We start from the raw sequence: 22,221 nt of genomic DNA on the forward strand, positions 1-22,221 counted from the left end.
CGCCCCTCGCGGCGCGGCGGCCTCCTCCGGCCGGGTGCTGTTTGCTGCCCTGGGCAGAGCCGGCTTGTTTTATACTCCTCTGTAAATATATCCGCAAATCTAACGGAGGAAATTGCCTTTTAAAAGACAGATTAGTATTAGCATATATCACAGAGAGGATTATTTTTACTAATTTTCTCCCCCCCCTCTTTTTTTTTTAAACCTCAGAAAAATCCCATAAAGTGGCCTCGGGCCTGGAGAGTCAGGGATAAATTATACTGCTAAGGGGGGGAAAAAAAAAATTAAGGGAAGTGCTTTTAAGGTTACCAGGACAGTCTCGCCCCGGAGCTGAAGGGAGAAAAGCTCCGGCGTCAGGAGACGGCTTTGAATTTTGGCCTTTTTATTTCCGAGCCCCACTCTCGTGGGAGAAGTCTAACTTTGCTTTTGCCCCTTTCCAGGCCTCCCCTCTGCCCGGCTGCTTTCAGTCCCGGGGCCCGGTGTGGCCGAGCAGCCGCCCCCCCGCATCGCTGCTGTCCCTCCCCACTGCGAGCCCCTCCGGTGTGATCCCCTGCTTGTGCAGGCCTGCGTTCAGTGAGGTTTTTTAAACAGGACTTTGAGTTTTTCCCTCATTTAGGTATTTACTAAAAGCTCTGTTTTAAACCCCCCACCCCCCCCAAGAGTAAAATCTACTTAGTTTGCGGCGGGAGCGCGTGCCGGGTGGAAGATGAATACGGCGGCTAGCAGCTACCCGATGGCGTCGCTGTATGTGGGTGACCTGCACCCCGATGTCACGGAGGCGATGCTCTACGAGAAGTTCAGCCCCGCTGGGCCTGTCCTCTCCATTCGGGTCTGCAGGGACATGATCACCCGTCGATCCCTAGGCTATGCCTACGTCAACTTCCAGCAGCCAGCAGATGGTAAGTGATATCTATGACTACATCCATGGCTTTTTCTTTCCCTTTTTCCCCCCACTAACCCACCCTTTGCTGTTTGTATGTACTACCAATTACCTTTGCAATTATGGTGCAAGTAACYACTTGCTTCTAGTTGCAAAGCTAGAACATTTGCTGCTTCATATCTCCAAAATACTTTGCAAATGCGAATCTTAGTAGTATATCTGATAGATAGGACTCTTTCTCTCTCACTAACATTAAACTTTGGAGACTTGGGTTTGTTCTGTTTCAAATAAGAGAATAATCTCCATCATACTCTGCTTTGTTCTTGTGTAGGTTTAGCCTATCCATGTGGGTCTCCATGCAGCCAGTCCTGGCAGGAAAGCTTCATAGTAGTCAGCCCTGGTCAAATACTCAGTTTGATTAACTGTGTCTCTGGCTACTCGCCCACTATAATTTAAGATGGGAGGTGTGACTGACTGCAGATCACAGTATTTCTGCAAGCAACCTGGTGTGTTTTCTAGTTTGTGAAGTGATATTCTTATAATAATGGGAAAGAAGGCAAAATGTTCAATGCATGTGAAACCAGGTTGTCTCACATGCAAAATCCATGGTGATTTGCTTTGCCCAGACTCTTTTTATATTCTAGTTTGACTCCTGTTTGAGTAGGTATTCCAGAAGAGCAGAAGCTTATGAAAGATGGAAACAGAAGAGGTCATTCTAGAACATGTCCTTTCTGGAGGAAAAGTGGGTCAGCATTTTCTGCCCTAGATTTCACAGCCTTCGCTTGTTGACTGGGTCAAGTTTGTTGCTCTGTGCTATAACTTAGCAGCATCTTTACATGATAGACATCTACAGAGGTAAACAAAAGTGAACTTTTTCCTTTAATCCAGAATCACTTCACAACACCACAGACTTCAGCTGCAAGTAAACTCTCCTATAGCCTCTAGTAGATCATCCTGCTTTACAATTTTTCAGGCTACAGGTCATGGTCTGTTTGTTACATAGAAGAATATATTGACTTTGGATCAAAGTCTTTCTAATGTAGAAAATAGAAACATTATTACAGAACTGCATTCCTGCAAACTAGTAGGGCTTATGGGACTGAGCTCTTGCTTGGAGTACGCTATATGATCTTACGTAGTCTGGCTGTGGCCCTGTGCTGCCCTAGCTTCCATCCTCTTTCCCAGGTCAGAATACCAACTCCACATCTTTCCTTMGGATGCCGATTGATCTGATAGAGTACTTCTGATCCTTCCCTTGACAGGCGGATAAAAAGCTGGCTTTCACCCCAGTGCATAATCTCTCATTCATGGAACTCTCAGAAGTGCTTTTTATGTGGGCTAAGCCTTGTTTTTGCATGGTTTTAAACCTTCTCAGCAAGAAGGAATGAACCTGAGAGGCTGTACATAGGGGTCATCTGCTGTGATGGACCTGTCTGCTCTGACCCCCTCTTTTGATACCACCTTGCTATGTTCATGTACTGTATAAGCAAGGCTACAGTTATCCAGCCTTACCTGCCTTTGCAGCCTGTCTAGGCTACAATTTCTCTTTTTCAGGATCAGAGAAGTAAAAACAAGCAACAGAAATAAAGCCAAGAAGGACCCCAGAGCTGAAATTAGATGAATGTCTTTGGGGGTGCAGGGGGAAGGTGCAGAAGAATATAGATAAACTTTTTCTGTTGTCTTCCTTAATGTAGAGAAGACTATGTAAGAGAAGATCTGTATCATGTAAGTGTAGGTATGACATTAAAGGGGAAGAGCAGTTAGTTATATATTCTTGCTTTAATAGAAAAAAGTTCTGCTCCTCATATGAATGCTAAGACAGGTGGCCTTCCAATATATTTCCATGTAACCTTTCATGGTAATAAATAGGTGTTTACAGGGAGGGGTTTGCTTCATTCTTGACTCCTGGTGAGGCAGCAGACATAAAGTCTCAGTACTTTCAATGATACTTTGACAAAGTAACTGGCCTCTTGTCATTTGGCCCTCTAAGACCTAGAAGAAACTTAAACCTAACCATAAAGTTAATATTGGGAAGGAGAAATTGTCAGACTCTCCTGCCTTCATGAAGAGATCGCTCTTGAAAAGTTGCTAATTTCTTCTGCGTGGCAAACTGCAGCATGTGCTATTTTGCTGCGCAAGTAAAGGACAGCTGCTGTACTAAACATAAAGCAACAGAGTGTAAACCGATCATTTTGGAAAGGTGGTCCCACTGGTGGCTTCTTGTCTCTCTGAAACCAAGACTTGGATTGGAGGACTGAATTTTTTTGTCAAGTGCAAAAATTTAATTTTTGTTTCTACGGTGGCAGTACTGTCTGCATGAGGACATTCCGAGGGAAGGAAGGATCTGTATTTTCTTCCAGGAATGCATAATCAGAAATGCACTTGGAGTCCATTTYACAAAAAGTCTGTGAAAAGATGAAGTGTTTTCTAGCACTGTCCCTTGTAGGGTCCAGTTTTGGTTTACTGGTTGTTGCTAAGATACTACAAAATTGCACGTGAAATAATCTGCAGTTAGGAAACTTTGCGCTCAAAAAACTTTTAGGGAGTTCTTGTAGACACGTTGTTAGTATGTTTGAAATGGTAACAAGTATTCAAGGCATTAATGTATAATAGTTTGCRTTTCCCTGGCACCTTAACGGAAAGATGTAAATGCTTCGTAAATCTGAGGAAAACCACATCTTAACCTTTTTGTATGGGGAAATAGGATGCTGTCCTTACAACCAGAGAAACCAAACCATGTGGCCATAGAGCGGCTCGGYGTTTCAACACGAAGTAACAGCCAGAGCTCTTTCCAGTTAGGTATGACAATGTGTGACCGGGAGGTTTTCTGTCATATCCTAAACATGCTTTGTAGTTCCAGAATGTCTGTATCTAAATGGTTTCAGACCCTACATTTTTCTTTATATTTTTGCTAGATAACGTAGTGATGCTCGACACTGGAAGGGGTTGCTTTATGGACATCTGTTGTCTAACTGGCAGTCTGCTGCAGAGAGGTTATTTTTTGTGAAAACGAGCTCTGCTGCCTTCAATTGCACTTCTTTGGCATAATAACTAGTGAATGCTGAACACTGAATCTGTCGTACTGTGATAGGCAGATTAAGAAAATGCTTCGAAGTTCTGGCTAGTGTAGGCTTAGCCATGGTCTTTAATATTTATTTTTTTTGACTGTAAGGCAAGGGAAAGAGAAGACTTTATAGAAAAGCTGAATTTCTTTTTTCATGTTTCGCATGTGATTTAATTGCATTCTTGGGTTTCATAACATGACAGTCATGAGCATGACAGCTCAGATAATGAAACAGAGAAACTTTAATATGGCCATGAAGATAAGCTGTTCTGGAAGTGCACAGAAAACAGCACATTCCCCAAGCCAAGAAGGAAACCAGAGCTGGAATTAGATAAGTGTCTCTGAAAAAGAAAGGTGTACAGGAACATAAATAAAATTTTCTTCTGTTATCTTCCTTAAAATAGAACATAAATACAGGTGTGAAGTTAAAAGGGAAGGGTGATTAGGGTGGCTAACTWCAGTAGTGTTTTAGCCCTTCATCAGAGAGCCTCTAAGGGGGACTAATTTTTGGAGGCCTAAGGCAAACTGCAGGGAGTGTTCATAGGTTTTTCACTATCCAAAAGGCTGTGGAAAAGGAATGAAAAGGAAGCCTGAAAGGGATTGAGTGTGTGAGTGCAATGTTATACATGAGTTGCAGTTGGGTCTGCTGGAAGGATGACAGGAACCAGTGGGAGAGAAATAGATACAGGAACTGAAATGGCTGAAGCTTTGTGGCTTAAATAGAAGAAAACGAGAAGGTGCTTGCTCAGATTAAGGAAATGAGTTGGATGTCATTAGTCTGAATCATTCACCTCGCTCATGCTGATCCTCTACAGTTCTTCTCAGGTACTGGTGTGATTTGATCACATTTCTGCCTGTGGGTATGGCAGGCTTCCTCAAACTAGGAAATCTATCTAGGGCTTTCTTATTTCACTGCTCACAAGAAGTGCTTGAGTGAATTTCAAGTGACATATAAAAATATGAAGAAATACTAGCAAGTTATTGAAACAGCAGCGCAGTAGTATCTGCCTCTAGGTAATAATGCTAGAAAGCGTGAAAGAGTTGGGGATAAGTTCATAATTAGTGTATATCTTAATTGCTAAAGAGTTTCAGGATTCTCTCTGATTGCATGCCACTGCTTCATCTGCTCGTCAGCTTTCAACAGGAGCCCTGTTTCTGCTGCAAGTGGTATATACGGTTAGTTTGTGTCCTTGCCAACACATGCTTCTGGAGGACCTTTCCCTGCTATAAATAAACATTGCCAAATTTGACAAGCTGGACTAAGTTGCCTTCTGAAGTGCCTACTAGGAAGGGACTGCTGAGAGAACTGCAGAGTTGTGCTGATTCAGAATAGCAGTTGAAGAATAATTTTAGTAAGGCAGTTAATTGAATTCAACACCTTTGACTAAACAGCAGAGTCCTAGCAAGCCTAATTTTCTTCCTGAAATGATTTTTTGTTTTCTTTTGCAAGCCTGACTGCTTCAGGAATGGAGTTCAGCAGAACTTGTTTCCCAGCTGAGGGTGTGTGAAGCAGTGGGGAGACTAATGATAGCACTACTTCAATTTAAAAAACAACAACAAAGCCCTATTTTCAAAGCACCTGAAAATTTTTAAGAAATATTTTTCTCTGCAGTAGTTTTACCTGATTTTGAAGTGGGGAGTACAGGAGACTTTTGTAGGCGATATCCCATTTGAGTTCCTACAGATAGTTCTGTGAAATGCTGAATTCTTACTCTTTCATGTGATACTTTGCCATTGCAACTAGGAGAAGGTATTCAAGCTGGCATTTCCCTTGAATTTGCTGCTCCTGAAATCTAATCGGCAAATGTCTTTGGGTGAAGGTGGACTGGAAGAACTGAGTCAAACAAATTTGGAAAACTGGTTCTGCCCTGTTAATATTCCTTGGTGGTTTTTTTTTTAATGCTTGTCTATTCCTCTCTTTCCTGCCTCACGCTGGGAATTAATGGTCTCTTCTTTCTCTGCTCCCTCCATGCTGGGAGTGTTTGCTGGCATAGAAGTGTCCCAAGCATCTGAATTTTATGAACAGGATCCTAATGTGTGTACGTAATGATCCTTTTAATATGTCAGTAGGTAGCAGAAATAGAATCGTGGAGGGGGGTTTCGGTGTAGGTTAGAATGGCATTGCTGGGGTTTTAAAATTTGGATAAAACACACTTCCCCATTTATCAGGTAGGATGTATGGTCTTTTTCCAAGGTGTTGTMCACTCTCATTGTTATCTTTAGGCTAAGTTACTTAGGAATCATTTTTTGGCCACATGGATTGCAGGGGCTGTCTCGTATCTTCTTTCCAGCCAGCCACGTAGCCATGCACGTTTTCCCTGACTCTGAACTGACAGGGGATGATCCTTTTCTCTTATTAGAAATGCATGCTGGTAAATGTGCGCTTCATGAAAAGCAAACAGGTCAAACAGTTATTTTTGTTACTTTCCTTTTTTTCCCCTTCCTTTCCTTCTGATGGGTGCAGCAATTTACTTTTATAATAATTAGGAATATAACTAGTTCATAAAACCCAGGCATTTTGACATTTATTTCTGATTGCTAAAATGTTACTATCATATCAATTAGTCTTTTAAACCTATTGTGTACTTATTTAAATGTGTCTAGTGACCTTGCTGCAAAGACCTTCCTTGAAACATCAAGTCTGAAAAAACAATAAAACAAAACAAAAACTAGTCATTGGAATTGGTAGCTCTATTGTCCCAGCTGTCTCCATGAGCTGAGCATAATTCAGAGAAAACTAGCACCACCATGATGGAAACATTTATTCTTTAGCAAACCACAGCAATCTGTTCTTCTTGACTTCTCTTTGCAGCTGAGCGTGCTCTAGATACCATGAATTTTGATGTGATCAAAGGAAAACCAATTCGCATCATGTGGTCTCAGAGGGACCCCTCCTTGAGGAAGTCAGGGGTTGGGAATGTCTTCATTAAGAACCTGGACAAATCCATTGATAACAAGGCACTTTATGACACGTTTTCAGCGTTTGGGAATATTTTGTCCTGCAAGGTGAGATATGGTTACTTTGTCCAATTCTATTACACTGGTGACATGATCAGATACATTCAACGCAAAGGGAGGGATGGAATCTCTAAAAAGGCAGAGGTGACCAAAAGGCCAAGGATCGCTGAAGTTATGTCAGTTTTGAGGACTGGGTGTGCCAGTTTGAAACATAGCGTCTTTCTTTGACCCTTGGCAGTAACTTATTCTCCCATGCTGGCATTGTGTCTGAGCATGGTGAAGGAAAAGGCATGTGTTCGGAGAGCTGACAGTTCTGTTTCCTTCCACACGTCCAGGTGGTGTGTGATGAGAATGGCTCTAAGGGCTACGCATTTGTGCACTTTGAGACCCAGGATGCTGCAGATAGAGCCATCGAGAAGATGAACGGCATGCTGCTAAACGACCGCAAAGTGTGAGTGTCACAGCCAGAAGCAGCAACGATCGCATGAACCGTGATGCATCTCGGTATTAACAGGGACACACAAGGCACTGGTTCTCCTGGCCCAAGCCTTGGCCTGCTACCTCTCCACTACAGGGCTGGTGAGTGACCCTGCCCAAGCCATGGCCTGCTATCTCTCCATTACAGGGCTGTTGGGTTTCCCTAACCAAGCCTTGATCTGCTACCTTTCCGCTAGTGGGCTGGGGTGGGTTTCTGTGGCCAATACTCTCTCCACTGCAGAGCTGGGTGGGCATCCTTGGCTGCTTCTCTTCGCCATAGGTCAGGTGATTTTTCTGATTGGTCTGTGGCCTTTTTGTCCTTCTCTTTTCCTGTCACCCTTCCCTCTCCTCATTCCCAGTTCCTACTACACACTCATTTTTTTGCCTCACTGCAAATCACGCGTACTTTTTTCATTCTTGAAAACAACCTGCTTACTGTGATTTTCCTTTTTCCCCCTTTACAGATTTGTTGGGAGATTTAAATCTCGTAAAGAGCGGGAGGCTGAGTTGGGAGCCAAAGCAAAGGAATTCACCAATGTTTATATAAAGAACTTTGGGGATGACATGGATGATGAAAGACTAAAGGAGCTCTTCAGCAAATATGGTAAATACAGAAACACTTTTAATGCAGCTGTGAATTTCATAACCCATGTTAATTTGACTGTGCTGCTACCATCTGTATGGCTCTACCTGGGTCATTTTGAGGATGAAGAATAGGAAGAGTTGAGATGTGGGTAGTTGTGCCAAGTGTTGGACAGGAGGCAAGAGTCTGACAAGCAGATGAGAGAGAAGGCTAGGGCTATTATATGGAGTTTAATAGTCTTGAAATAGTTTTGTATGATGTTTTACTAACCCTGTCCCTTTGCAACAGGTAAGACTCTGAGTGTTAAAGTGATGACAGACCCCACGGGAAAATCCAAAGGCTTTGGCTTTGTGAGCTTTGAAAAGCATGAAGATGCCAACAAGGTATGACTGACTTACGTGGCTTGGTTATCCTTAGGGAAGAAACACTTACCTGGATTACCACAGGAGCCTGTTACTTCATACTGAAATGAAAAACTCTACCTGAGGCCTAACCTCGTCAAGGTTTTGGGACTAAAAACCTTTTGCACTTTACTAGCTTGACATTCAAGTGTAAGCTGGCATTTCTCCAGATTACAAGATCCATGCAGAATACAGTAGGATAATCAAGAACATTAATTGCTGAAAGAATACTACAGTGGGGGGCTTCAGGGGAAGGAGGATATCTAGAGTAAGAAGACTGCTTAGAAATGCTCTTTTCCCAGCAGTGTGCTTGTCAAAATTTGGCGCTAATTACAAGAAGGGGTGGGGAATTCACAAATTGCTGTTGTTAGGCCAGCACTTATGGTGAGGTTGTCAGCATGATCTCTCCTGATAACTTTAGTTTGTCTTTAACTAGCCTGCATTATGCAGGAGTAACACAAAGGTCATATGGCAACCTTGGCTTATTGGTTAGCAGACAGGGATATATGAGCTTTTGACAGTCAAGCTCTTAACAGGATCAGCTACTGTCTTGTTTTTAGCAGTTGACAATTTTCTCTTTGAACCTTCCACCCAGGCAGTGGAGGAAATGAATGGAAAGGATATCAATGGGAAAATGGTGTTTGTAGGCCGAGCACAGAAGAAAGTAGAGCGTCAGGCAGAACTGAAAAGGAAGTTTGAGCAGCTAAAACAAGAGAGAATCAGCCGGTACCAGGTAACAGTCTGTTCCTTTTCTGAATTTAAGTATCAGTGCTGACAGACTTTAGAGGAATTGGCAAAGGAGCCATTCATTATCCTGTGGGATTTTCATCCTGCAAGTTAAAATTTAAAGGTAACTCTGTGGTTATTTGGGGGCAAAGGGGACATCAGAGCATAGTCTTGATGAGATAAGATGTTTAGGAGCACATGAGAACCTCTGATGCAGTCTCCTTTGTCTTCAAATGGGGATACCTGGAAGGATAGAAAGAGACACCACAATCCTATGCTGTTGTCTCTAACTTATGGCAGACGGTAGTGCACTGGAGATTGCATCTGAATCTTTCCCACTCCTTGCAGTGTAGTGCTGGACTGGGGACATGTGATGCAACAGGAAAGCAGAGGAAATCCAGATGAGATCCCTTTCACCACAGTGGGACTTGTCTCTACACCTTTGCGACATCTATTGCCTTGAGTTTTGGGGGTATAAAAAAAGTTATGCTAAACTAACAGGTTTTTAAACAAATTAACAGGCTTGGGAGATGGGTGTTAACAGTCAATGTGCTCAAGTTTTCTCGTTATTGATATGAATGCCTTGTGTACTGTTCTTTCCCTTCTAGGGGGTTAACCTGTACATTAAAAACCTAGATGACACTATAGATGATGAAAAACTGAGGAAGGAGTTCTCACCTTTTGGGTCAATAACAAGTGCCAAGGTATTGTGGGCTTTTGGGATATTTGGATTTTAAGGCCTGAAGAAGGGACTGTTATCTGACATGGGATTCAAGGGCAGTTCTTGCATCCCCTGGTCATTCTAGTTCTGAGAACATCTGGACTAACAAATATGCAGATTTCAGCAGGTTGAGGTAGGATTTTACTAATAACTTGTTCTAATTGCCTCACCAAAAGAGGAGGCAGGAAATGGAAAACGTGCTTGTTTGAGGTGACTCCTATAAGCATGAGATGGCTCTTGACTGCATTCTCCTACATGCATTTAAAGGTTGCACCTGATCTTTCCCATTCCTTGCTGCTTAGTGTGGGCCTGGGGACACATGGTGCTTACAGAAAAGCAGAGTAAATCCAGACAGGTGTCATCTTTCCTTGAGTACCTGTCTCTACACCTCTGTGACAGTTCTGTCCTACCTGGAAAATCTGACACTTCTCTAGGGTGGAAAAATATGGATTCCTAGGCTAAGTTCTTGTAGTGCTGCTCCACTAGCAATTGATATTTACTGCAGGTGATGCTGGAAGATGGACGGAGCAAAGGGTTTGGCTTCGTCTGCTTCTCCTCTCCAGAGGAAGCTACGAAAGCTGTGACAGAGATGAACGGGCGAATTGTGGGCTCGAAGCCATTGTATGTTGCGCTTGCACAAAGGAAAGAAGAGCGAAAGGCCCATCTAACCAATCAGTACATGCAACGCATTGCTGGGATGAGAGCCTTGCCTGCCAACACAATCATTAACCAGTTTCAGCCTGCTGCTGGGGGATATTTCATGCCTGCTGTGCCCCAGGTAAGCCGAGCTGAGTTAGTGTGGTTTTATGGATGCTCTAACCTGGCTTGGACCTTTGGTTCAACTGCAGTAAGCCTGTTGAGCCTTTCTTGTGCCTATAACTAAGCAAGCAGCTCTTAATGAGAGGTGCAGAGTCAGTGGAGTTAATTCTGTGGCTTCTAAGCTGCCTGCTCTCTTAGGTGAATTGAGTGTTGAGTCCTGGAAACAACTGCCAAAACATGTTGTAAACAATGTTTGCTATTCACTTAGATGTTCCCCCTGAGCTTGTCTCATCTCTCTTCAGGCTCAGAGCAGACCCACTTACTATGCACCCAATCAAATGACGCAGATGAGACCTAACCCACGCTGGCAGCAAGGGGGAAGACCTCAAGGTGAGCATGCTAGAGGCAGTGCTTTGGTTATCTGGCCCTTTTGGCTGTACTTTCCAACAACAGTGCATGCTTTTATTTCCATGCACAGCCCCAACCTGCTGCTTGTAGCTGACTGTCCTGATTGCCAGTCAGTTCTGTTTTGAGGATTTTCCCTCATTTCTTCCATTAGGCTTCCAGGGAATGCCGAATGCCATGCGCCAGTCTGGACCACGGCCAGCACTGCGCCATCTGGCCCCTGCCGGCAATGCTCCAGCCTCTCGTGGCCTCCCCGCTGCTGCCCAGCGAGTTGGTAAGGTGTCTGCTCCCAGGCCTTTCCCCTCATTCAAGGGGGAGGAGGATGCTATTAAGAGTTGACTTTTACTTCAGAAGGTGGCTGTCAGATGTGGATAACAGAAGGCTGCCTGGAGCAAGGGGCAGAGACAGCACCTGAATCTTTCCTATTCCTTGCTGTGCAGTGCAGGTCTGGGGACAGTTGGTGCTACAGCAAAGCAGTGGAAATCCAGATGGGTTGCTTGCCTTTCACCTGGAACTCATCTCTACAACTCTGCAACACTTACCACTTAAAAAATAGCTCTGTAGATTATGGGTGTTTTCAGAGTAAAGCATCCAAATTCACTTTATTCCAGGGAATAAGTAGAAAATGTCTTAAAGGCAGATATAGAATCCATGGCTTAGTGTTAGGGAGGATAGCTCCTTTCTAAGGAATCCAATGGGCTTTTGGAGACCAGTTTCTAAACCAGTATTAGACTGTGCAGTGCATAGTTAATGTTCAACAGTTAATATCAGACATCCCAATTTGCTTGCTGCACATTGCTGTGGGTGTGTAATTCTGTCCTACTCTTCCTTTTCAGGTGTTGCCACTGCAGCACAGAATTTAGCTCCTCGTCCGCCAGTAGCTGCCCCCACTCCCCGAGCGGTTCCTCCTTATAAATATGCCTCAAGTGTCCGCAGCCCACATCCAGCTGTACAGCCTTTGCAGGTAACACAATGCTCAGCTCTGAGGTCTGTGTTGTTAACTGCAGCCCAACAGGTTTTACACACAGATGAAGTGTTTTTACAGAAACTCCAAGCTACTTTTTTATAATCCAGACAGGGATCAGAAACTGGAACTCAAAAAAAGACAGCTGTCCTCACATACCTCTGCCAGGGGCAACTTAGTTGATTTATATGTCTTATTCTTTTAAGCCCTTTTTATCCAGATTTGCTGGAAGGATATTCTTCTTGGCTCTTTGCTCTCACACTTTTGCTAGCTTTCATTCTCTCTCATCTCTTTGCCAAATTCTCACTAGGGCATCACTGAAGGCACAACTTGCCTCTCTGTACACCGCTGCATTGTACAAAAAGCAGGCATGGGTGTTTCTCTTTCTATCATGACATTTGTCTTATAGTGCAAGGTCCAGTTTTTATAATCTAGGATATTTACAAGCTATGTGACCCTGTGCGACATTCTAGTTTTTGAGAGCAGGACTTAAAGCATGTTTGTGAACAAAGGGCACCTTCTCTGCCCTTCTCTGAAACTGCTGTAAGCCTGACAGATTGCCATGTTTTAGAGGAAGGAGGGGCTACCTTATTGTCTTTAAATATGAAACAATCAGTCTAGCATTTATTTCTGAATCCTTACGTTTGCCCTTCTATAGGCACCTCAGCCTGCGGTACATGTGCAGGGACAGGAACCACTAACGGCCTCCATGCTGGCTGCTGCCCCTCCCCAGGAGCAGAAACAGATGCTGGGTAAGTGAAACTCCAGTTTTTACAGATCACATCTTTGGAAATCCCCTCAGGTTTCAGACAACTTCTTGATTGAAACCAGCCTGTCTGAACTGTTTTTTTTCTAGGAGAACGTTTGTTCCCTCTGATTCAAGCTATGCACCCCAGCCTTGCGGGGAAGATCACAGGAATGCTGCTAGAGATTGACAACTCGGAGCTGCTGCACATGCTAGAGTCTCCAGAGTCCCTTCGGTCAAAGGTAAATTGGCCTGTTCCTTCAGAGGGGGCAGGGATTGGGACACCTTGGTCAAGAGAACAGCTCTCACTTTAACTTGTCCACCCAAGGTGGAGGAGGCGGTTGCAGTGTTGCAGGCTCATCAAGCCAAGAAAGAAGCTGCCCAGAAGGTGGGCGTGGTTGCTGCTACCTCTTAAACCAGGAAGACTGGTAAGTGTCCCAGTCCTCAGCTTCAGTTATAAGTTTCCAGAATCAGAGTAAATCATTATTGTTAGTGAATGCAGCCTGTCTTGAAGCCTGTGTGTAGGTCCAGGTGCAGCACTGTCTGTTTTTAATCTACCCTTTGAAAGACCGATGCATTTTCTCCAATAGAGAATCATTATGTTAGAAGCTGCAGAAATATACTTCAAAGATTTCTTTATATTTAAGCATCAGAAAGATGTTGCATGGGTTCCTGAAGTGTTCCTAGTAGTTGACATGTCAAGGAAGGATAATATATTGAGGCTTCTGAAGGTGCTAATCCAGGAAATAAATTTAAAAAAAAGTAAAAGATGCACAAGATGTTCCAGTGACTTCAAGGCTAAGTAGGCTGCTAACACCAATTCCTTATCCTGACAATCATCTGCCTACAGTATATATTAAAGTACTGGTGTCAGGAATGTCATTTCATTGCGTAGGCTTATCCAAGCAAGCTCTGTCTGTTTGCTGGCTCTCGTTTGACTTCTGAATAAGGTTTTTGATTCTTTGAATGCCTTTTTTGTTGTTGTTTTTGATGATAAATTCCTCCGTGTGGGTTTGCCTGGAATTACTATGAACATCTCAAGCACTTTTTGTGAAGTTGTTCTGGTCAGATGTCACTGTAAGATGTCACAGCTCCAAATGGTAAAGAATGATGAGGGTTCCTGTATTTCGTTAGTAAATTTGAGTGGATCCAGTGATTGGCTTTTCTGCTAAAGAATTTGAGGATCTTATCAAATTATCAGCAATGGATACTATCCACAACTGGAAAACAACTTCTGTTCCTTGCAAGATTCCCTGGAGTCCTTATGGTTTATAATGCTGGATAGTTCACTAGCCTGGTGTGAACTGCTGTATGCAGGTAACTTGTCTTCCTCTTTTCTTACAGGATGCAAAGAAGCCAAATTACCCCTTCATAGACATCAGCTCAAGATGTTTGAAGATTCTTCACTGTCCTGCAGATCTCAATGCCATGCATCATATCACATAGTTATATTGCATTTTGTAAATTAATCTTTAAAATCTTATTTAAAAAGCCAACTCCATGAAGCTCTAGATTTCCAAAACCAGAATTAAGTTTGCAAGCTTCTCCTTTGTGGTCAGGACAGAGTTACCCTTTGTCTTTTCTAAGCAGGACATCAAGGATTTCTGATTGAAAGTTTTTTGTGGTTTTGGTTTTAACTGAACAATCCAGGTTGGAAAGTCTGGAAAGCATTTATCAATAAAGGAGTAAAAACTTTCACTGCATTTGTTGTCTTTTCTCTAGAATGTAGAAAGCTACATCACATTAATTTATCAAATTGAACTGGCAGGCAGTTGTCACATGATTGATATGTTAAATTGTGATTGAATTGAGTTATTCTGCTTGTTAACTTTGGACAGTCACTGTTTTGGAGCAACTGTGCTGAAGTTCTGCCACAGGATGATTGTGTTGGGTTTGGTTAGTGTCCAAATGGTGACTGTAACCAACTGGTGACATAATAGAAGGCAGTGGGAGGTATTTTTCAAGTGGAGCATGAAGGAGGTTTGGATCACTTTTTGTCTGGAGGAGAGGAAATTCCTGTTCTTCACATATATTCTTCCTACACATTCACCTGGGTGTTTTCTTTTAGTGGTTCTGTCATTACAGAACAGTCTGGGTATTTTATACCCTACAACATGGCTCTGCTCTGGTGGTGAAGTTAGTAAATTGAGGTTGTAAAACATTTTGGGTGATCCTTTGGCATGAAAAGTATTTTTCAGCTAACTCCATAGAATGCAATACTGATGAGAGAAAGAGCTTGAAAAAAATGCTTCTGCCAAAGGGAAGGGGCTACCTCGAAGGACACCTTAGCTGCCCTGTGAAAGGAGAACGGCTGCTCTCTAGTGGAACTGAGGCTTAATTCAGGCTTGCAAAACACTAGAAGCCTGTGGCTGAGAATGTCCTAGAACAGCAGAAATGGCTCTCGTGCACTGTAAATGCTACTTTGCCTCTGTCCTGTTTTTTTTTAGAGCGGGTGGCGGTAGTAAAATATGCAAGAATCCTACTTGGAAATCCGGGCCAAGCTGCTGTGGCACAAATAGGGACATAGGGGTGCCATGCACGCAGCAAAAGCTCACCGCTTACAGACAGCACGTAAACCTGCAGCACGTAGCCTAAAGCAGCTGCTGCCTACGTCAAGGCCAGTCTGAGGTTGGGCTTAACCCGCTTTGTTTCTACCGCAGCTGGGGCACGTCGTTATTTTAGTCCTACAGCAAATCGCTACCTGGATTGCCCGATATTGGAGTAAAATAATCCTCGGGGCTGGGTTTGGACGCTTCCCTCAGCCCCGGGTGCCGCCCCGCGCAGCCGCGGCCTGGCGCCGCGCAGCCCCGAGGGCGGCGATGGTGGCGATGGCGGCGGGGCGGAGCCGCCGTGCGGTTCCGGGGCAGGGGCCGGGCGGAGGCTGCCGGGGAGGGAAGATGGCCACCACCAAGCGGGTGCTGTACGTGGGTGAGCGCCGGGGCCGCGGCGCGCTGTGCGCCCCGCAGGCGGCCTGGCCGAGGAGGTGGACGAGAAGGTGCTTCACGCCGCCTTCATCCCCTTCGGAGACATCACCGACATCCAGATCCCCCTGGACTACGAGACCGGTGCGTGGCCCGCGGCGGGGGGCGGCCAGGAGGGCGCTCGTCGGGTCTCCCTGCTCCAGCCTGGGGCTAGCGGCCTCGTCCCGCGGCTTCTCGCCTCGTCCTGGGGCTTGTGAGCTGGCCCTGGGGCTTGTGGCTTCGTCCCAGGGCTCCTAGTTTCATCCTAGGACTACTGGTTTCATCCCCGGCCTGGCTACCGGGTCCCAGGGCTTAGTCCCTCATCCTGGGGTTCACAGCCTGGTCCTGGGGCTTGTGGCCTTCTCCTGGGGCTCCTCACCTCATCCCACGGCTCAGCACTTCATCGTGGGACTGGCCACCTGGTCCTGGGACTCGATACTTCATCCCAGGACTCACAGCCTCGTCCTGGGGCTCCTCACCTCGTCCTGGGGCTCCTCACCTTGTCCCGGGGCTCATGGCCTGGGCCTAGGGCCGGCCACCTCGTCCCAGGTCTCCTCATCTCACCCTGGGGCTTGCCTCTTCATCCCTGCTCTTCGTGACTGCTTGTTTTTCTCTCTGCAGAAAAGCACCGAGGATTTGCCTTCATTGAATTTGAGCTGGCAGAGGTGAGAAAGGGGCAAATACTTGAGCAATCTGGAATCTCTTCTTCCTCCTCTGGCATTTTGGACTAGGTCCTCCTCTGGCATTTTGGACTAGGTCCTCCTCTGGTTGAAGACAGCAGGAGTTTTGCAGTTGATTTAAGCAGGTGCAGGTTACCTGTCGCAGCTATGGACCATTCTCCAGTAGCTGCAGCCAAGTCGCTGTTCTGCCTCTCTGAGTTCCCAGTTTTCCCGTTTTCTTTTGGGCTGAAGCATGGCCACTCCTGGTCCAAGACGCTCACCTGCTTTCCCTAGAGCTCAGTTTGTCTTCAGCAGCAGTGGTGGGTTTCTCAGCTTGGTTGGARCACGGGGTGTCATGACATATCCTGGGCGTCGTTAGGCAAGATCTCTCTCCTCCTCTCCCAAATATTGGTGTAGATGATCAAGTATCTTACATAAAAAGAAGCGAAGAAATGGCAACAACGATCTTTTCCTCTTTCCACAGGATGCCGCAGCAGCTATTGACAACATGGTATGGTCTCTGCGTGCTGAATGCTGCCCTGGAAAGTGTAATCGCTGCTCTGCTCCTCGCAGCATGGGGCTTCACCGTCTTCCCAGTAGGATGGAGCAAGGCAGATTGTTTCAGAAATACCCGTTGGGCTCTTGTCTCCTACCTCCATGTGCCTGACACTGCACCATTCCCAGGAGGGAAAGGACAGCACAGTAGCAGTCCCACCACCAAGCTGTCCTGGGCGGCCGGTGTTGGGAACAGACACAAGCCAGATATAACCCCAGCRAAGTTTAGTGGCAGCTCTGGATGTGTATAATGTCAACGAAGCTGTCTGCAGAAACGGGGTGGGTGCTGTTTCAAGTGTGGCCCCGGGGGGTGAGGGCTGGGGCTCGAGTGCTGCTGTGGACCAGGTCCTCGCCCGCTGAGCTCGTCCCTGCTTCATTTGCGTGTTCGCCGTTGCCTGTGGTCTGGTTGCAAGGTCTGGGGCCCTCGGTCCAAAATCAGGAGAAGGGAGAGAAAGGAAGCACTGTGTTTCTTTGACCTCTGCAGGGATTTGTGGGGGGAACAGCAATTTTTTACCTTTTGGTGGGCTTTGTTTTGTTTTTTCCTGTACAGAATGAATCTGAGCTCTTTGGCAGGACAATCCGTGTGAACTTGGCCAAACCAATGCGGATTAAAGAAGGATCATCAAGGCCTGGTGAGTTGGTGCTTAGGAGAGGAGAACAACCTAGTGAACAACTGTCAGAGCCTCGTGCTTGCTCCGAGCATCAGCCTTTCTTTGTGCTTTCCCAGACCCTGAGGCAGAGACCTCAGCTTGTATTGCTCTGCCTCCCATTTGGGGATCTCACCAGCATCCTAATAACCCAAAATATCCCAATTCCTTGATGGATACAAGCTTTGCTGTACTTCCAGTTGCCTTTGTGTTCTCTGACTGTTGTTCCCCTGTTGGCCTGGCTGGCGTGGGTAACCACACGCCTTGTCTTTCGGGGTTGGCTACTGCCAGCCAAGTGCTCCCGYGCCTTCGGTGTGGTCCCGCTGCTGGGGCCCTGCTGTGCTCTGACCCTGCGCAGCCCCATGCGTCCTCACGCGTGGCCGTTGGGTTCGGTTCCCCTGCTCTGACCCTTCCTTTTGCTGTCGCAGTCTGGTCGGATGATGACTGGCTGAAGAAATTTTCGGGGAAGACTCTGGAGGAGAACACAGAGGAGGAGGGAGCAGAGGCCCCCAAACCAGAAACGCAGGAGGTAGGAAAAATAAATGAGCCAAAGCAACGGGGTCTCCTCTAAGCAGAGGAGGGAACAGTAGCTGGAGCTGTCTGTATCCCCCCATGCTAGCTGAATGTCATCGTGGGRTGGGTAAATCATCACTTCAGGTATCTCTGGGTCCTGTGAGCTATCAGAAACGTGGAGCCAAGAGTGAGCGGCAGCCTTGGGCAGAGCCTGTGCTCCCAAAAACTCAGTGAGCCATGAAGGTGCTGCAGTTTTCTGCCCTGTCAGTGAAGGCTGTTGCTGCTCACTTTCTTGGAGGAGTTTTGAAGCCATCTCCTCTGTTTGTGCCATACTGACGGCTGAGAGCTTGGGGCCAGCCATCTCTTGAGGGARAGCACAGGAAAACTTGCTTTCTCCTTTTCCTGCCCAGGGTGAACCTCCTGCTAAGAAATCCCGAGCCAACCCTCAGGTTTACATGGACATCAAGATTGGCAACAAACCTGCYGGGCGGCTCCAGATCCTCCTGCGCTCGGATGTGGTACCCATGACCGTAGGTGAGGAGAGGGTCGGCTTCTCTGGTGTTGTTGCTTCAAACGGCGATATGGCTCTCACCTCTCTCCCCTGCTCCAAACAGAGAATTTCCGCTGCCTCTGCACCCACGAGAAAGGCTTCGGCTTCAAAGGGAGCAGCTTCCACCGCATCATCCCCCAGTTCATGTGTCAAGCTGGAGACTTCACCAACCACAACGGCACCGGAGGCAAATCCATCTACGGGAAGAAGTTTGACGATGAGAACTTCATTCTGAAACACACGGGGCCAGGTAGGGTGGGCTACGACAGCCAGGAGTGGGCTCCTGGGGATCGGACGAGCTCCTAGTTCCTTGGATGAATCTCCGTCATTATCCACAAAAGTGATGTGGCTCCTCCAGCATCTCGCTGCCAGTGGGATTTAGACTTAATTTGGAAGGAGAAATGGGCTTTCYCATCGTTTATTCAAGCCCCTGCCTCTCAGTGGAGGCTGTCTTGGGGAGGACCGGCGTTGTGCTGGCCAGGTGCCTGCACGCCACGAGAAAGCAACRGGTAGATCTTAGAAGTGAGGCCACTTGTGTATTTAACCAGGAGCACAAGATGGCTCAACACCATCAACGGCAAAATTTGGTCTGTCTTAACCTAGGCTGGGTTGACACTAAGAGCCCCAAATTGGGATCTGTATCGGCCAAACGCTTCCCTCACTGTGTAAGCTGTTGTGATCGGATAGTCGTGTTTCACCTACATCCAGCAAGCAGAAATGCGTGATTCTCCTGCTCTCCATGAGCCCTTTTGCATTCCGATATTATGATAATGGAGACAGAGTTTCAAAGCTACTTTCCTGTTCGATTTTAAGGGAAGAATGTCACAGTAAAAAGCTGAACATTAGAAAAGCTGCAAAAAGCAAGCAGGTTTATCTCCTTTACAAACACCCTTTCTATTACTACTGCTAAAAAAAGATCAACAGTCTCTAATGCCCTTTTCCATTTTTCATGCCTGGAAGTGCTGCGCTCTCTGCGAAATCAGCTTCCACCAGTTTCTATGGAGTTTAATTTGCAGAGAYGCTCCTAAAACTGGCAGCGTTTTGYGGGGCCTGGGAATGGGTTTTGGGGAGGGGTTTACGTAGCAGGTCACGTGCTGGAGCTCCTTGCCCCCACCCTCATGATAACACCAAGCTTTTTGATCGCAGGCCTGTTATCGATGGCAAACTCTGGCCCGAACACCAACGGCTCCCAGTTCTTCATCACGTGCGATAAAACAGATTGGCTGGACGGGAAGCACGTGGTGTTYGGCGAGGTGACGGAGGGCATGGACGTGGTGCGGCAGATCGAGGTGGGAGCCGGCAGCGGGAAGGTCAGGGCACTGCCCACCTCGCTTCTGCCCTTTGGCTTCATTCCTTCAATTCCTGTCCCTGTTTTACTCTTTTCTTAAAGGCTCAAGGTACCAAAGATGGGAAGCCGAAGCAGAAGGTGATCATCTCAGACTGCGGGGAGTACGCGTGACCTCGGCTCATGGAGGAGGTGGGATGGGGCGGCCGTCTCCAGCCTGGCCTGGAGGGGCCGGAGAACTGGCTGGATCGGGAAGCCCCGTGACCCGCTCGCAAAGCCCAGCTCCTGCGATTTCCGTGGAAATCACCATGCAAAGCTTGGCGTGACTGCTCCAGCCTGCACGCGGCGTGGCGGGGTGGGGGGCTTGCCTCGACCTCGAGAGGAAAGCAGCCTGTCTCAGAAAACACCGCGTCTGAGCCTGCGACATCTCCTGCGCCAGGCAGGACCAGTTCTGCTGGTGTGTTTGATAAAGACTTTCTACTTGATGAAAATAAAACCTAGTTTTAAAAATATTGAGCATCTGACCCTGGCCTTTGACTTCTCCCTGCGTGGAGTCGTTTCCCAGCATCACTACGTTTCAAAACGCTGAGAACTGTGTTTGCGTTTGCCCTGGTCTTCTCAAATCCTTCCCAAATTGGGGCTCCAGCAGCGGCCGCCCATGCTGGGGCAAGAAAAGCAGAGCTGGGTCTCATACCATACTCTTCCCCTCCCCCCCAAAAAAATCATCACCGGGATGCGGTGTGGATGTTTTTGGCCTCAGGCTCTGTAATGTCTGTTCCCATCAGCAGAGGGAGGCAGGTGCCCGTACTGCTGGGAAGTGAGCCTGGCCTGAAGGCCGGCAGGACGGAGAGTATTTACTTAGAGCTGTAAGTGGGAGAAGAAGGGCTGGAAAAGAAGCACCAGGAAATGAATAAGCTGTTTGGGTGATGGAAGAAAAAAAAAAAAGGGATGAGGCTATAGGAAGGGCTGGGAGGAGAAGGGGTTTAGTTTCCAAACTGGTGTCTGGAAGGGGGTAGCCACATGCATCTCCGGTTCCCGTCAGTGGGCAGCTCTGGCCTTGCACCGTAAAGGTGACCACATCGGTGTAAAGTGATTTAATTAGGGCTTCCCGTGACATTATGGGGCTGGGTGCTTCTGGGAACCGGCGCTTGGGGGCAGGAACATCTGTGCAGGGCTGGATTCGGCCCAGGTGTTCCCAGGACGGGGGAGCTGGCGGGGATCGGGGGAGCTCAGTTCATTTTTGTCGGCCCAACTAATTACAAACCAGGGGTGATCCCTTTTCATAGGAAATACCGTGTTGCTCTTATTCACCTGCTACTTTTCCAGGCTGTTTTGGGCTCAAAAGTCACCTGAAACAACAGGCAGGCCAATCCAGCACTTACTCCGCTGCCTCCTTTTTTTTTTTGTTTAAAAATCTCAAAAATTTGRAGACAGCCCTTGCAGACGAATCCCGCAATACTGGCGCCGGGGAAAGGTTCTCCGGAGGCCCGAGCTGAGCCGGGCCCGGCCGTTCCCCRGGAGCGTCGCAGCAAGTACCAAACTGTGCAAAGAGCAAAGCGAAGCGGCGCTCCCCCCCCACCCGGCTGCCGGCCCGGCCGCGAGCCGCTCGCCCTGCTCGGCACACACGAGCCGCCGAAACGCCCATCCCTGCAGCTTGGCACGGATTATTTTCAAGCAAATAGGTACAATTTTAGCCGATCCTGAGGACTTCTCGTTGCGAAATCGTCTCCGCGGAACAGCACGCTGCTGTGCCGTGACATTTATTAAAAAACAAACAGCAAGAGAAACTACGTGTTTACTTTCCAAACTAGGCATTTATTTTATAACAGTGTCGTAGCTCAAAACGGCTTTTTTTTTTTTTTTTTTTTTGGCCTTTTTTTTCCCCCCCCCAATTGGCTGAGTTTTTTTAAACTCTAAGTAAACAGGAGCCGGTTAGTCAGCCAGCTATTTACTTGGCTGACGGTGTTTTCATTTAGGGCATTAGAAGCGCTGGTTGGAGCCGGGTTAGTTAGACAGATGCAGCTAGATACAGCTAAATCCCGGAGCAACTCAGCCGCCGCCTCCCCAGCCCTAATTACCCGTCAGCCTAAACTGCCTCCAATAATAATTAAGACTGCAGAAGCCTGCGAGCCAGCGGCCCGAGAGGAAAATACATTAGCCATGACCCAAACAGACACGTAACCAGCCACAAACTCTCTCTCCCCTATATATATATTTTTATATATATATATATATATATATATGTGTGTGTCTCGTTAAGTGCAGTAGGAGAATAAAAGTTTTATATTATTTACATCCAGTTTGGGGAAGGAGGGTCGCGAGGGTTTAATATTATTAATTATTTTTACTTTCACGGCTTTTGCTACGATTCA

General features: G+C 46.7%; 3 protein-coding genes and 3 non-coding genes across 10 annotated transcripts in view; 5 read left to right on the forward strand and 1 right to left on the reverse strand.

The window, feature by feature from the left end:
• The first annotated feature begins 6 nt into the window (after positions 1–6).
• Positions 7–14,378, forward strand: PABPC4 (poly(A) binding protein cytoplasmic 4). Its single transcript, XM_026062592.1, has 15 exons — positions 7–896; positions 6,754–6,947; positions 7,235–7,350; positions 7,841–7,980; positions 8,248–8,342; positions 8,956–9,093; positions 9,695–9,790; positions 10,313–10,585; positions 10,869–10,956; positions 11,126–11,245; positions 11,808–11,935; positions 12,594–12,687; positions 12,792–12,922; positions 13,009–13,108; positions 14,025–14,378. The coding sequence occupies exons 1-14, from the start codon at positions 704–706 to the stop codon at positions 13,093–13,095; spliced, it is 1,893 nt and encodes a 630-aa protein (XP_025918377.1). The 5' UTR covers positions 7–703; the 3' UTR covers positions 13,096–13,108; positions 14,025–14,378.
• On the forward strand, positions 9,407–9,539 carry LOC112964466. Its single transcript, XR_003252973.1, has one exon. It is a non-coding gene; the product is annotated as a small nucleolar RNA SNORA55 (small nucleolar RNA).
• Positions 10,078–10,208, forward strand: LOC112964465. The gene has a single exon (XR_003252972.1). It is a non-coding gene; the product is annotated as a small nucleolar RNA SNORA55 (small nucleolar RNA).
• LOC112964464 lies at positions 11,379–11,511 on the forward strand. Its single transcript, XR_003252971.1, has one exon. It is a non-coding gene; the product is annotated as a small nucleolar RNA SNORA55 (small nucleolar RNA).
• Positions 14,379–15,511: 1,133 nt separating the features above from the next.
• Positions 15,512–20,361, forward strand: PPIE (peptidylprolyl isomerase E). Of its 5 annotated transcripts, XM_026062601.1 has the most exons (10): positions 15,512–15,608; positions 15,647–15,745; positions 16,262–16,305; positions 16,784–16,810; positions 17,405–17,486; positions 17,930–18,030; positions 18,425–18,548; positions 18,629–18,814; positions 19,711–19,853; positions 19,955–20,361. In XM_026062601.1, the coding sequence occupies exons 1-10, from the start codon at positions 15,578–15,580 to the stop codon at positions 20,021–20,023; spliced, it is 906 nt and encodes a 301-aa protein (XP_025918386.1). In that variant the 5' UTR covers positions 15,512–15,577; the 3' UTR covers positions 20,024–20,361. The 5 variants fall into 5 exon arrangements, with proteins under 5 accessions (XP_025918386.1, XP_025918387.1, XP_025918389.1 ...); XM_026062602.1 differs by lacking the exon at positions 15,647–15,745 and having other exon boundaries at positions 15,563–15,608; XM_026062604.1 differs by lacking the exon at positions 15,647–15,745 and having other exon boundaries at positions 15,571–15,608; positions 16,784–16,841.
• Positions 20,362–21,156: 795 nt separating this feature from the next.
• The window catches only part of LOC112964385 (bone morphogenetic protein 8A-like), a 6,890-nt gene continuing 5,825 nt past the window's right edge, over positions 21,157–22,221 (reverse strand). Inside the window, exon 7 of the mRNA XM_026062437.1 lies at positions 21,157–21,198. Within this exon, the coding sequence (XP_025918222.1) occupies positions 21,157–21,198 (42 nt within the window). The remainder of the gene's footprint in view (positions 21,199–22,221) is intronic.

Source organism: Apteryx rowi, unplaced genomic scaffold, assembly GCF_003343035.1.
Source record: "Apteryx rowi isolate R43461 unplaced genomic scaffold, aptRow1 scaffold_190, whole genome shotgun sequence".
Classification (NCBI taxonomy): domain Eukaryota; kingdom Metazoa; phylum Chordata; class Aves; order Apterygiformes; family Apterygidae; genus Apteryx; species Apteryx rowi.